A 15137-nucleotide genomic window follows, 5' to 3' on the forward strand; every position below is an offset into this window, starting at 1 on the left:
ATGTGTATATATGCATGGCATAAGAATTATACATTAGAGAAATGGGAGGCTTTTGTTAGTGCCTCCATTCCAATAAATTATGATCAATAATTTATTGGTAAAAAATTCAACGAAATCATTAAAGCAACCATTGAAGTTTTGAAATGATTCTCACACTACCAGGAGAATCTTACAGGTTAGCATAATCAAGAGCATTTCAGAATGTTTATTAAATTATTACAGAAGCATTATTTGAGAACAGTGGTTCATTTGAAAATTTTTACTGAGGAATCATTGTAATCATATGTAATCTCCCTCCCCCGAAATCAGATTCAGAAATACTAGCCAAGGCCATAATACCTTTTGTATACTGTTGACTTCATGGCCACTACCTTGCCTCCCCCATCAGAGCACGCCTTTACAGTACAATTCTAACTATGTCTGCTCAGAAGTAAGTCTAATTGAATTCAGTAGGACTTACTTCCAGAAAAATGTGAATAGAATTGCAGTTGGGCAGCCCAATCCAATAATGCCCTACTGTCAGCGCCGTGACCACAGTGCTAGCAGTGGGTGTTGCAAATGTGCTGTAAAGCACGTTTGTGCATCTCCTGGGTAAGTGGTGCTGAGTAGGCTTTTGCTACCCTGTCAGCACCACTGCAGGAGTCCTGACCGCTGGTGGAGAAACACTGAACACTGAGCAGCGTGGGGGTAGGGTGGAGAGGGCAGAACAGGGGGCGGACCAGCAGAGTCCTCTTTTGCCGAATTCTATCCCCTGTGTTGGGCTGGGAAGGGCTTCTCAAGTCTGCACCAGAAATTTAACTGGCACATTCTTGAAAAGCCCCATTAAGCAGCCTGGGGCTTTACTGGGTATAAGAGGACAAATATCCCCTTACTCCAAGGACATCTCCAGCCTCCTTTTATCCAACACAGGATAAAGCGGTGAGCAATTAGTGCTGCTGCTTCTGGGCTGGATAGGATTGGACCCTTAGTGTGTTAAATATTTTATATAATTTGATTTCAAAATACAGGTAAAACTGATGTTTTCAAAAGAAGGTTCTCTTATGAAGACATAACTCATGAAGAGAACTCTTCACTTTAGAAAGGTAGACTCTTCAAGCTATTTAGCTCCTTCTCGACTTGGCTCCCTTAAATCCATCATGAATATAATCATTTTACAGATATATACATTGCAGCAGTTGGGCACTATCAGGCTGCAAGCCTACTCATCCTGCTTGAGAGTCCCATTAAATTAGGGATTTTGTTCTGAGTAAGTGTGAAAAGGATCAGACCTTGTATTTATTAAGAAAAAATTTTCAATTGCTGAATGCTTGTTTCTAGGAGAACCTCCTATTAAAAGAAAACTGTTGCCTGAATTTGTTAATTCAGAAAGGCTCAACAACTCATCATTCAAAGTCTTGAAAAGCACTCCAGATGGTAACTGTATCTTTCTTGTGTATATTCCTCCAATTTGTTGTTACAAATTAATCAGTGGTGCCATATCTGTAGTTTCACCTTCATTTTTGTGCCATATACTATACATATCCTCTGGACATATGGCAATGACATATTTTATATTTCACATTTCAAGTGTTTGTGGGTACATTATCTTAGTTATAAGAAAACTTATAGTTTTGTATAGATTGTAGTTGCAAGCTCAGTGTGGTCATTGGGTTACTGTAGCTTCTTATAGAGAGACCAAAAATAGTTGAAGAAGAGAATATGGTATAGGGTGGACTTACTGCAATAAAAAAACTGTTGATGAACCCTCCCCTTTTTTTTCCAAAGAATGTTCTTGTACCTATATGCATGTGCAGAACAGGGCCAATTCAGCTTGTTCAGTAGCAATGAGAGAATTCTCTCCTGCTCAACTTCTAATTGATTAGGGACTCTGCCTTCCTTGTATCAACTTCTCATAGCACATTTGAGAAGGCAACAGTGTTCCAAGATCAGAACCTGTACTCTCACAGTCATTGTTTCAGTATAGGTGGGAAATACGTGTCTATTTAGCTACCAATCTAGTAAATCTTATTTTTCATTAATTAGTTCAAACCTAAGAATCTAAAGTGACTGAGTTGAAATTTTTTTTACAAATATCTTATTCTAGTTTGTTAAATCAAGGGCAAATCTATTTGGTTGCTTTTTTCTGATATATGATGCTGGCCAGGGAAATTTTAATCCTTACTTGAAGAACCTAGAACAGTGGTTCTCAAACTTATAGGGAGATTTACTCCCTAAGTTAGTCTTTGTGGGAGAGGGATGAGGGCAACGCGTGATCCCCAGGATTGCGTCACTGAGGGGGGAAAAGGGGTGCTTTTACTTACTTTTACTATTGTAGGGCTGTTGCAGGCTCCAGGAGGTGTGGGGAGCCTTGCGCAGCCCTCCCCATGTGTCAATATTCCAAGCTTCGGGGAGCTCTGCAGAAGGCTGCGCAGGGCTCCCCCCACCTTGTGGAGCCCACAGCAGCCCAACATTAGTGAAAGTAAGTAAAAGCACCTTGCATTGCTGCCCTCTCCCCTTCACCCACCCCTTAAAGGTACGGGAAAACCTTTACACGATCTGATACGTTGTGATGCACCAATTGGAGAACCACTGACCTAGCACATATGTTTTGATCTAATTTTTGTTTTTCTACAGGTACAGTGAATGACAGAAGAAAGTTTACTTACGATATCTCTTTAAAGCCTGTAATTTGTGACCCTTTCAGGTAAGAAAAGCATGCATGTGCATAATTAAACCCAAACCACACATGCAGAAATCCAGTGGCAACGGGCATTTCCCATGGAATAACCGTGTGTTAGGCAGCAGTATATGGGTTTCTTTATCCCATGGATCTCATGCCACAGAATATCACTTTCCCAATCATCCACCCAAGTGGAACTCCCCTTAGCTCTGGAGGGTGGGAGGGGACACCCATATCTGTGGTTTCACTTAAGCCTGGGGGATTCCAAAATGAAAGCCCCATGGATACAGAGGCATCCCTCTACTCAGGTTTGCCTAAGGAGCAGGTGCAAGATAAAAGAACAGCAATATAAAGAAGTCTCCATTTTATTAGTGTTATTTGTGTTAGTGTTTATTAAATGTGTATTATTTTGTTTGCGCCAAAATACATGCACCGCAGATACTCGCCCATAAGTCGATCCCACAGATAAGTCAAGGGCAGGTTTTGAGCTAACGATCATGGAATTTTCTATGACCCTCAGATAAGTCAGGAGTTAAACTTAGGGGGGTGTCTGACTATAGTTTTGTCTGATTTCACTCGAGGCCAGTAAAATAATTAGCCTGAAAAATAACCCACCACTAATTGTTACCTAAGAACTGTAGTCTCTAATTTATTAAAAACATAGTAAAAGATCATAAGATAATACATTTTTATTCTTTTTAAATTCTGGTCTTCATCACCTTTTTGTAAGCACTGTCGCAGTAAGTGCACTGTGAACAACATACCGGTAAAACAGTGGTTCCCAACCTGGTATTCATGTACTCCCAGGGACACTCAACAGGACCTTTAGGGGTACTTGAAAAAGAATGGAATAATGGTACCAAAAGGCAGGTCATGCTCCAGAATGCCTTGCAAGACAGGAATGCCTTGCAAGGACCAGCAAGGCAGGAAGGGAGGTAGCTAGTTGGTTGTGAAAGCCTCACCATAGCTAGTTTTTGGTCATCAATTCATGTATGAACCAGTGATTGAAAACCAGCATGATAAAAAGGCTGAAATATAATATGGACAGTGATCAATCGCCCAGAATTTCTCAGCACACTTCTGGTGCAAAACAGTGCAAAGGCAGAGTCTTCTGTTCTTCAAACAGATAAAAAGAGAAAACACTGTGATAAATACATGAAGTCTGGGCTTTCATAAAGAGGAGATGAGGGCTTGTATTATTAATTACAGACATTTTGCTAATATGAAGAGTACAATTTATGGAAATGGGCTGCCAAGGGATATGCAAGTGAAAAAGGTTAGAAACCACTGCAGGAGCACCAGGAATCAAATCCACCTTTAAGGTGTCTGGTGTGTTAAGCCAGAAACTCTACGTACAACATACAACCCATAACACATAACTGGGAGTGTGCAATTCAATCCACAGCAGAGAGATGCATCTGCATATATTTGCAACCCTTTTTACACCGAAGTAGACCCACTGCTTTCCATGGGTGTAATTTCCATTCTTAAGTAAGGGTGCATTGAATTGTAGCCTGCTTCAGATGGAAAGGAGGATTCCCATCCTGGTATTTCAAAAAACAGACGTGTTTTGCAAGCATTTGCAAAGCAGAACCAGGCTGCAGCAGAAGGAAGGAGAATAAAAGATTAACAAATTGCTTCTAAGGAGCTATGCCTGCCTGCTGCTTGAGAAACTTGGGCCAAGGAAACGTTTCAGAGTTGAAAGGCTTTGCCCTCTGATTGACCCAGAGATAAGGCAAAGTGATAACTGGAGCTTGATTACTTAGCAAAAATTTCACATACTATAGGCTACTTCTATAGTATCTATGGTAATTGTTCAGTTCTGCAAAAGAGTGGGAAGAAGATTTAAAGGTTGTAAATCTTAATATGAGTGTTCTAAGCAATATATTTCAAAATATTCTTTCTTCACTCCATTTAGGAAGTCCTTAACTGAGGAAAGCAAGAAGAAGGAAAACCATCATACAGAAAAGAGACCTGTAAAAGTTTTTGTGCCACCTTTCAAAACAAAGTCAGGTGTTTCTGAGAATAAAATAGATAACAGCAAAGAATCTGGCTTATTGGTCAGCAAAAGTATTGATGGAAAGGAAGAGTTAAACCCTCTTTTAAAGGTTCCTACAGCCACCACTAAATTAGAAAGTGAACTATTTGAAAAAGATTCTACTACACAAATATCATTGGTGGATTCTGAATACAAAGATGAAGGTATGTTTGTGTGTTTTATTAAGGAATTTATAATATACCTTTTGGCTTCCGGAAAAGTCCTTGAAGCAGCTCACAACATTTTAACATCTATTTAACACAACAAAAACAATTCAGCAATTATAAATCTCAGGAAATAAAACAAACTGAGAAAACCAGTATGTGTAAATACTTGGCAGAGGGAAACTGAAATTGATGCATACACCTTACATAAACAAAAATATCTTGTCCTGACATCAAAAGAACTGTTACCCACCCCCAAAAAATCTGTACCCCCAAACCCAGATCAGCTCTCCTACTGATCAGCAACACCTCTGTCCTGTCTAGATTGGGTCTTGGCTTGTTAGTCTGTGTTCACTTCAACGCTTGAATTCAGGCTGTAGTAGAATCTGATGAAAATGGAAGCTAGAGTTAGATGACCTTGAGCATATTGACAACAGTGCACACTTCCAAATGAGATTTCCTAATGGTCTCATCTTAAAAAGCACAGGAGACAAGATGGAACTTGTTAGGGATTGACTACTCCAAGATTTAAAGGACATGATAAGGCACTCTCTTCTTTGCCCTTGGCTGAGGTGCTTAGAGCAAAAAAATGTTAATTGAGAGAAAGGAGCATCATGCACACCACATGATTTGGCCTGTGCATGTGCAGATTCCACATCTCTGATTGCACAGAGAGCCACTCAGAAAAGCTGCAGGCACAGCTAACTGCAGCTCCGTTTCTTCAGTTGTTTAGTAAAAGGCAAATTATGATAACAGAATAGTGTTTTTGGCTTCCAGTTTGTTTGGGCTTGAACCAAAAAGACCCAGGTTCAAGTTTCCTCTGAGCCATGTGAAGCTCACTTGGGTGACCTTGGGCCAGTCATCTCAGTCAAACTTACCTCAGGATTGCTGTGAAGATAAAACGAGGGAGAGGAGATGAATAGCACCCTAAGCTTCTTGGAGGAAGGGTGATATATAAATGAAATACTGTGTGCTTATTTGTTGCCATTGAGTGGTTGAGATATTGATTATTCTCCACTCTATCCACTAGGAGGCAGGCTGTTTTCTAAGAAGCAAGACACTCAAGAAAAGTGGTTGTGTATCCTCCCTGAGAATAACAATATGTATATAAGTGGCAATCTACTAGGAAATATTTATTAGAAATATTTATTAGAAAGTGTACTCTTATAATAAAAATGTTCTAATATACTCGCATTAATTTTTAAACATGGTAACCTCTAAAAATGCATGTACTTTCTGGGCAATCTTGGAATTTCCTTTTTAAATTACAGCAAATTCATTAGGATTTGATTAGTATTTTTCTTGACAGATCTAACAAAAATAATAGCAAATCTTCACCATGCCAGAAATTTACAAGACATTAGAATTCTAAAGAAACAAAGGCAAAGAATTTGTCCACAACCAGGCAGTCTGTATCTTATGAAAATGGCTGCTGCTGCTTGTCGTGTTCCTCTTAAAGACGCAGTGGAAGAGAAACACCCTAGTTCTTACTCCAGTGAACAGGTATCTATCTTGTATGAATCTTATTAGTTTAAGGCAGTGGTTCTGAAACTGTGACCTGTGGCTCCCTGGATAGCCACAGAAACCAGCCAGAGGAGCTGCTGAATCCTTGCAAATAACCCGCTGTCCTTTACAATATATAAGATTGTAGCCCTAATGGGGAGCCACAGCCAATGGCCTACTGCAGTGGTTTCCAAACTTTTTCAACTGGTGGCTCCCTTGACCTACTGGGCCATTGGGCACAGCTCCCCATTAGGGCTACAATCCTACACATTGTATATGGCGGTGGGCTTTTCGTGAAGATTCTGTGGCTCCCCTGGCTAGTTTCCACGGCTCACAGTTTGGGAACCACTGACCTAGTGGGTCAAGGGAGTTGACTAGTTGAAAACATTTGGGAACCACTGGTTTAAAGTATTAACTAATTAAATACATTCACAATTTAATTATTCCACGGATACTCATATATAACAATTGACGATCAGGGGCTGGTTAACTGACTCTGGGACTGGTAGGTATAAAAATATAAATACAGTGGGTCCTCCTTATCCACAGGCTTGGCATCTGCAGATTTGAATATCTGCGGATGTTGAGCCTGCAGCTGGTTGGCTTAGGTACTAAGCCTCTGCTATAACAAACCTTAAATTATTCTACCTGTTTCTTACCTTTGCAGTTGTATTCCTTGGGTGTTTCCAAGCAATGCATGAAAGTTAACAGCAGAAATGCAGAAGATTTTCAATTTTTAATCCAGGAGTTTTTCAGTCGGGAGTATTTTCTAGAAAGATATGGAATACTGCTGGCTGATGGAGGCTATCTTATTCCTACAAATGAGGGAAAAGCTGGAAAAGAAGAATTCTACCAGTATGTTGTTGAGGTTTTTCAATATGACACCATTACCTATATATAGCTCCTACCATCCTGATCCTGTCAGAGAATGTTTAATATTGAAATGCAAAACCTTTTCTTATGAAACACAAAGAAAATTCAAAGGAACTGTTTTACTAAAAATAGTTCAACATATGTCTGTTTTGGGCTCCCCTGGAGTAAACTATAGCATTGATACACTCAGGACGTTGAAGATATTTATCCCAATTGACCATCTTTCCCACCTTGCCTTGCTAGTGTTACAGTGCAATTCTGTGCATATCTACTCAGAAGTAAGTCCTGTTGAGTTCAATGGGACTTACTTTTGCGTAAGTGTATAGCTTTACAGCCTTAGATTATAAAACTATGAGTGGAGTCTGTGTCATATTTTATACAGTGCTTAGAAATTTTAGGTATTTTGTAAATATAATATTTAGGAATTAAGCAAGATAGGATATGTGTTCAAGCTATACAAATGTAGGTTGTTTTTTTCAACTAAATTTTAATTATATACCTATCCTAATGTTATCACCTTAGACATGCTCATTTGCTTATCCTATTGGAGGTGGCATCTTTGCTGAAAACGCAAGTTATATTTTTATAACAAATCAATGAATATTTATTAATTTTTCACAGGGCTTTGTGTGACACACCTGGTGTGGATCCAAAGCTAATTTCAAAAGCCTGGGTCTACAACCATTATAGATGGATCATATGGAAACTTGCAGCTATGGAAGTTGCATTTCCACAGGAATTTGCCAATAAATGTTTGACTCCAGAAAGAGTTTTACTTCAGCTAAAGTACAGGTACGGCACAGATTGATTTAGTTTGGGATTGTGACTTTCTGTGTGGTTAATTTTGGGACTCTAAAATGTATCACTTCTGTTTTAAATAAGTTGGTATAGTTCATCGTTTTTAAACTATAATTATTTCTACAACTGCAGACAACTTTATGAGGGGATGTGCTTTTAAAAATTGAACACTACTGGGTGTTGTTTTTTTTAAAGGAAACTATCTTTAAAAATGTTTGCTTTCTCCTGCATCTCATGTGAAGCCATTATGCATGTTTCCTTTTGAAAGGTATGATGTGGAAGTTGACAGAAGTCATCGATCAGCCATTAAAAGGATAACTGAGAGAGATGACATTGCTGCTAAAACACTCGTATTGTGCATTTCTAAAATCATATCATTAAGTACAAACATGTCTTACATTTGTGACAATAAAAACATTGTTGAGGAAAGCCAGAAAAAAGTAGCAGCAGTTGAAGTTACAGATGGCTGGTATGGGATTCGGGCCATCCTGGATCCTCCTCTTCAGTCGCTACTGTGCAAAGACAAGCTGGCAGTGGGTCAGAAGATCATTGTACATGGAGCAGAACTTATGGGGTCTCAGGATGCAAGCAGTCCACTGGAAACCTCAGAATCCCTTATGTTAAAGGTAAAATTCTAAGGCAGTCTTGAATTAAGTAAACCTATTTCCAGTTACTACTTTTTCTTTGTAGAGTGTTTTAGGAGCAGTCTGTTTTTTCTTGCAGTTGACATTTCTATTGGTTTTCATCTCCTATATCTCTATGTATTTGTCTTTCAGATTGTGAACCTATAGGCAGGGCCCTGTATTAAAAAATAAAAATTAAAAATCGTACAGCATGTACATTATGACTGCAATTTTTGATCTTGGCAAGAATCCCTTGGTATACTTTCTCAGAATCGTGGCACCCTCTGAAAGACCAGCGCTATGGGCCTAAAACTGGTATTAACGGCCACGAATCACTGAATCTATTTCACTTCTACAGTTCCACAATTTTGGTCCTGGTAGCATTTGGAAAATATTTACCTTTATTACATGTAAAAATACATAAAGCTATTGGACTGCTCTATAGCAACTACTTGCTGAAGCTTATTAAGGTTTTTGCTTAGATTTCAGCTAACAGTACTCGACGCACTCGATGGTATAGCAAATTGGGATATCATTGGGATCCTCGACCTTTTTGTGTGCCTTTGTCATCCCTTTTTAGTGATGGTGGGACCGTTAGTTGCATTGATATCATTATACAGAGAATTTATCCGATACAGGTAAAGAATTTTGTGTATATTATGGTAACTTTCAACTAATTTTCATCTGAAGCACATTAAAAGTTATTAACTTTTCATGAATATTTACTGCAGTGGATGGAAAAAGTGTCAGTGGGTTCATATGTGTTTCGTAACTGCCGAGCTGAAGAACGAGAAGCAGCAAAGCATGCTGAGAATCGCCAAAAAATGCTTGAGGTGCTGCTTGCAAAAATACAAGCTGAGTTTGAAAAAAGTGAAGGTAAAGTATCAAGACTAATTGTTGTTTAGTCTGCTGAATGTAGTCTCAATTGGCTTTTATAAACTTCTTTATACAATAATTTTTTAATGGGTTGGCATCAGAGGTGTCCTTTTTACCACAAAATGTACTTGGGAGGGCTATTTTACCTTTTGCAGTAGAGCACTACACAAGAGAAGTAATACTGAAATGAAAATGTTCTTCTGCTTGCAGAGCAACTCATGTAGGAAAACGTTTGCAGGACAGTACTCTAGCACCTGTCTGTCTTTGGGGTTCTTTGGATATAGTTCCACAAACATGTTTGTTTTCAATAGATTGGTTTAAGATCTCAAAGATTTTAAGACTGTCTGATAATGCCAGAGTAGGTTATGTTTACTGTCTGGTGTTCTTTAAACAAATTTTAACTCTTTTGACTCATCATCCAAACATGCTTATATACCACTGATAGCTGCTGGACAGGCACCAGGTTCCAAAGAATTTATTTTTACTCTTAGGATATCTCTTATGTGATTTTTGTGCTTCTACAGTTTGGTTTTACGCCGAATATCCACTCTAGAGGGATTGTTGGCTCAGATAGGTCTAAATGGATTTGGAGTCAATAAATCAGCCTTGTAGCATATTGTAGTGATCCTGTCAGTGCAAGTTGAGTGGTTTAGAGAAGATCATGAAGTACATGGCAGAGAACATGCTATGTGATGAAAACCTAAGGCTTTGGCCTTGGTGCGTTCCATAAGAAATCAACAGGTGATTCTGTACAGAACAAAATATTTGAGGCAATGTCCAAGGGGGCCTTGCTACTTAATTAGTGGAAAGACAAGTTCATAAAAAAAGTGCTAGATGTCCACCAAAATACACTTTCTTCTGTTAACATGCAAACCCAAGTTTCGTTGTATAGGTTTCAGTGCTATATGTTTCTTTCAGAAGCATTCTGATTTAAGACCACAGAATTGTTAATATTTGAAATGTAGCTGTGGTCTGTTCATATTTCATGTTTTGCTCCCATTGAAGATTGAAAGCTTCAGTGGGTGCAGAATGTATTATCCTGTTTCCTAATTGAAATGGTGCATAATACAAGGTGGCTGGGCACAAGGAAGGGTGGGAGAAAATGCATTTAGTTAAGTGGAAATTGTGGATGGAATCACCTGATCTATTTAAACTGTAGTTTTTCTGAGATTTTGTTTCTTTTGCTGAGTGCTTATAGTTGAATTTGTGCAAGTCATCTGCATGTAAGGTGAGGGGCAACTACATTTTTAAAAAAATTACTGCAGCACATGAGTTTATGGATCTCTTGCATCCTATCACTTGTGGTCTGGCTCTTAGCCATATAAATTTGTCTTTAAAATGACAGGGAAGATATAAATTACAGGAACAATGCAAACTGCTAGTTTTGAATTATAAAGAGGCTTGGATTCGACAGACCTTCTAAGTTGTTGCCACCTCTGGGTCCCATTGTGATAAGTGCTCTCTTATGTGTCAGATTCAGATAGAGCAGACACAAAAATACAGTATGTGATATGCCACCTCTCATTGGGAGCATTTTCCTTTTAGAGGCTTGCTAAAGTCTCAGCCTGAGCAGAATTCTGAGGGTGGTAATTTTTTTTAATACTGTCTTTAATGCTTTACTTTTGTTGTCTGGAGTGGCCTGTAAATTTAAGTAAATTTCTTAAAATATAGGTGAAGGCAAAAGACCTGTGAGATCCCGTACATTAACCAGGCAACAAATTCGTTCTCTTCAAGATGGTGCAGAACTTTATGAGGCAGTTCTGAATGCTGCTGATCCAGCTTACATGGAGGTAAGAACACAGTTGAAATACAGCAACTACTTTTAGTATCCTAAATCAACATATGAACCTCTCATTATTAATTATGACTGCTCCTGCTCCTGCTCCTGCCCCAAGCATGCTTGACTTGACGAATGTTAACTGAATTTAGAGCAAGGAAGAAGATCAAAGTTTGGTAAGAAAATATAGATAAATATTAACATAAGATGAATCCAGTTTCTTAAGAGCCCAATCCTTGCCGGAGTGCACTGTTGCAAACATGCCATAAGGCACGTCTGTGAGGCTTACCGCCGAGCTGCAGCACCGTGATATTGCTGAACAGTGGAGGACGGGCGCCCACCCAGTGCTAGCCTAGCACCAGCCAGCGCTGGGCTAGCATGGGTGACAGCCCGGTAGTAAGCGGGGGTGGGGAAGGGGCGGGGGGGAGTTCCGGGGAGGGGGTAGGCATGACGAGGAGGCAGGAGGCGTGCCAGGGGAGGGAGAAAGGCAGGTCCCGTGGAGCTCCGCTCCTTCCGGTCAGCGGTAAAGTGAGTAGCCCCATTGCAGGGCTGCTTCCCCTACCCGGGAGAGGAGGACAAAAGTCCCCTTCTCCCAAAGCACCACCTGCGGCAGGCTGAGGCACGCAGGATGCGGCAGCAGCCATTCTCGGCGCCGCTGCAGCTGCATGCCCCAGGCAGCTCAGGATTGGGCTGTTAGTCTCTTGATCGTTCTCTCTGGTGATATGTGGATGTTGGAAACAAACTGATATGGAAAAGCAAAATAGTGATATTTCATATCAGATTATGATGGAAACTAACAGAACTCTTAATAAGGCCAAATGATATTAATTGGTATACAAAACAGAAATATAGGAACCAATTCATACAAGAAACAGTGGGGTTTGTGAAGCTCCTGGATCTCATCCTTGGGAGGTGCAAGTTTTTTAACATTACAGTGGAAAAGAGAAAAGCACAGGTGACTTTTGTGTCATTCATGGTCTGAATATATGAACCAGCTTGTAACAATTTAGTGGTTGTGAAAGCAATTGTGCGCGTACATAATTTGATATAACACTATTAGGTTTAGAGTATGTTCCAGAGCCAATATATAATGGGTAGAACCCAGGGATTCTACCTTCAGTGGAAGGAAAACTAGATTTAACCAAAAAGATTTCAAAAAAGCTTTAGTTTAAAAAAAAAAAAAGGACATTATGGGACAGGGATTTCTAGTTGTTCCCCCCTCCCGCATATTTGCTGTTAAAAGCATGTGATGTTGTTCCAGCATTAATGGTCTGATTGCAGGGCTATTTCAGCAAGGAGCAATTAAAAGCCTTGAATAACCATAGACAGATGGTAAATGAGAGAAGGCAAGTGCAGATCGAAGCAGAATTCAGGAAAGCTGTGGAATCTGCTGAGCAGGATGAACATGCTCCCTGCAAAAGGGATGTAATTCCTGTAATGAAACTGCGCATTATGGATTACAGAAAAGAAGGAAGACGCAAAGGTTAGTAGAAGTAGAACCTAAATATCCATTTAAATCAAATCGTATTTATCAGGATCATCTGAACTTGGTATATGTCCCTAGTGAAACTTCTGTAACTGTAGCATAAATACCAAAGTTATTAAAATGAACTGAATGTTGAGTCACTCAATGGGTTTTTATTTGTACTTGACATACTTTATAAAGGATAAGACGTTACTGATGAAGAATGTAATATATGGTTATTTCTTTTTACATTTTTATTGTGTGTGTATATATTTATATATTAATATATACAGTTACGTTATATATACTATATATATACACTAATATATTTGTTTTAACATTTTTAGAAGTCATGTTGAATATCTGGCGTCCATCATCACATGTCTGTACCCTTCTAAAGGAAGGAGGTCGGTACAAAATCTTTCACTTAACTGCATCCCACTCCAAAGACAGGTCAGAGACTGCTAATTTACAGCTAACAGCTACCAAGAAAACTCAGTATCTGCAGCTGCCAGTAAGTACCATGGACCTGTAAATGGAAATAAATCCAAATGTTTTAAGTAATTTTTATTAAGGTGTTTAAAATTGATGTCTTTAGGTCTCTCAAGAGGTCCTGACACATGTTTACAAGCCAAGGCAGCCTCTGCAATTCAGCAGATTGTTGGAACCCTCTTTCCAACCTACATGTTCAGAAGTGGATTTGGTGGGGTATGTCGTTTGTCTCAGGAAAGGAACAGGTATGGTACAGCAAGTGCTCAGATTCATAATCTGTTTTGTTTAAGTTCCAAGTCTTATGACTGAATTTTAAAAAAATCAATTTTGTAGTCATTTCAGTTAGCAAGTACCGCTTTTAAAAAGTAACCTGGAATGCAGTGAAATCAACATTTAATACCTTGATATCTATACTTCTAATCTCACACTGAAACCTATATCAAACAAGTTGAGAACATTTTTTTAAAGAAAAAAACGTGAGAAAAATCTGGGACCTTGATGTCCGGCATTATAAATATGATACAATTGGTAATATGTGTGTATTGTTGCAGAGGTCCTTCCAGACTCTGTTAAAATGTAAAAGTTGAAATGTTAGCACCAACATTTAATTTTTTAAAAGAAGTTAAGCGATACATCTAATTTCTGTTCTAGGTTTTTCTACATTGCTGTATCTGTCCAATGAAAACCATAATTTAATAGCAGTCCAGATCAGTTTAGATCTTAAGCTGCTTGCTATTGAAGACATAGTGATTCCTTCTGCATTGATCGCAGCAACCAACCTTCAATGGCGACCCGAATTCAGATCATGCATCCCCACCTTATTTGCAGGAGATCGTTCTGCTTTCTCATCAAATCCAAAGGAAAGCCATCTCCAAGGAACATTTAATGAACTGAAAAATGTTGTAGAGGTAAAACCATACATTTTAAATTGAATAGTGGTGTTCACACAGCTCTGCCAAATGTTCATCTACTGATGGTCCTCACGTGCCCTTTCCTCCCTATATTTAACAGTCACCACATCTCCAGGTACTAGTGGCTAATGCCGATCATCTTCTCATTTGCCAAATCATGCCAATGTGTCTCCTCCTTGCTCCTCCCTCCCAAGAATCATCTGCTCCTTATTTTTCCTCTCTGGAGCTTGAGGTTCTTTATTCTCATATGAACCAGCGCTGTGCTAATTTCCATAGTAAAAGACGTTGGGCCCTGCTAGACTTGATTTTACATGGCCCGCTGAGCAAGTATTTATATTTGTTTCTCATTGAACATACTGTTAGGTTTTGAAGACAACTGATACTTATCTTGGTTATGAGAAGGTTTAAGATACAGCATTCTGCATTTAGTGCTAATGTTTAAGTTTTTTAAATTCATATTATTTATTTTTAAATAAAGCTTTCCTTTTTTGTGTAGAATGACAGCTGCTTTGGCAAAGATGTGCAGCAGAGACTGATGGATTTGCTTCAGGCAGATGGCCCTCAAGTGTTTAACTTTACCAAAGAATGTGGCTTGGATCACTTTCCTTCACCTTGGAAACCTGGTGCAGGAAATAAACATGCAGTAAGTTTATTAACAGTCCAATCCTATGAATGTTTATTCAGAAGTCAAAACCACAGTGTTCAGTGAGTTACTTCCTAGAAAGTGTTTTTACGATTGCAGTTGGAGTAGCTTACCATGAAAATGATTTTATTGGTAGCAATATAATTATCTGGAAATGGCTAAAAATGTTTGCTGGGCAGTTAGAAAGAAAGTCTTTAAAATAAGCAGACAGGCACTAAGAATGACATAATATTTAGTTCATTTGTCTTTAATGTGAAGAAACAACTGAAGGACTATGAAGTTAGACATTAGCTAAACATTTTCTGTTTTTTATTA

General features: G+C 38.9%; 1 protein-coding gene across 1 annotated transcript in view; it reads left to right on the plus strand.

The window, feature by feature from the left end:
- Positions 1 to 15137, plus strand: part of BRCA2 (BRCA2 DNA repair associated) — a 34058-nt gene that overhangs the window by 17332 nt on the left and 1589 nt on the right. The window contains exons 12-26 of the mRNA XM_066621251.1: positions 1318 to 1413; positions 2614 to 2683; positions 4578 to 4861; positions 6171 to 6364; positions 7032 to 7219; positions 7859 to 8029; positions 8304 to 8661; positions 9141 to 9296; positions 9390 to 9534; positions 11206 to 11324; positions 12593 to 12794; positions 13124 to 13290; positions 13375 to 13513; positions 13920 to 14176; positions 14676 to 14822. Of these exons, the coding sequence (XP_066477348.1) occupies positions 1318 to 1413; positions 2614 to 2683; positions 4578 to 4861; positions 6171 to 6364; positions 7032 to 7219; positions 7859 to 8029; positions 8304 to 8661; positions 9141 to 9296; positions 9390 to 9534; positions 11206 to 11324; positions 12593 to 12794; positions 13124 to 13290; positions 13375 to 13513; positions 13920 to 14176; positions 14676 to 14822 (2693 nt within the window). The remainder of the gene's footprint in view (positions 1 to 1317; positions 1414 to 2613; positions 2684 to 4577; positions 4862 to 6170; positions 6365 to 7031; positions 7220 to 7858; positions 8030 to 8303; positions 8662 to 9140; positions 9297 to 9389; positions 9535 to 11205; positions 11325 to 12592; positions 12795 to 13123; positions 13291 to 13374; positions 13514 to 13919; positions 14177 to 14675; positions 14823 to 15137) is intronic.

This window comes from Tiliqua scincoides, chromosome 3 (assembly GCF_035046505.1).
Source record: "Tiliqua scincoides isolate rTilSci1 chromosome 3, rTilSci1.hap2, whole genome shotgun sequence".
Lineage (NCBI taxonomy): Eukaryota > Metazoa > Chordata > Lepidosauria > Squamata > Scincidae > Tiliqua > Tiliqua scincoides.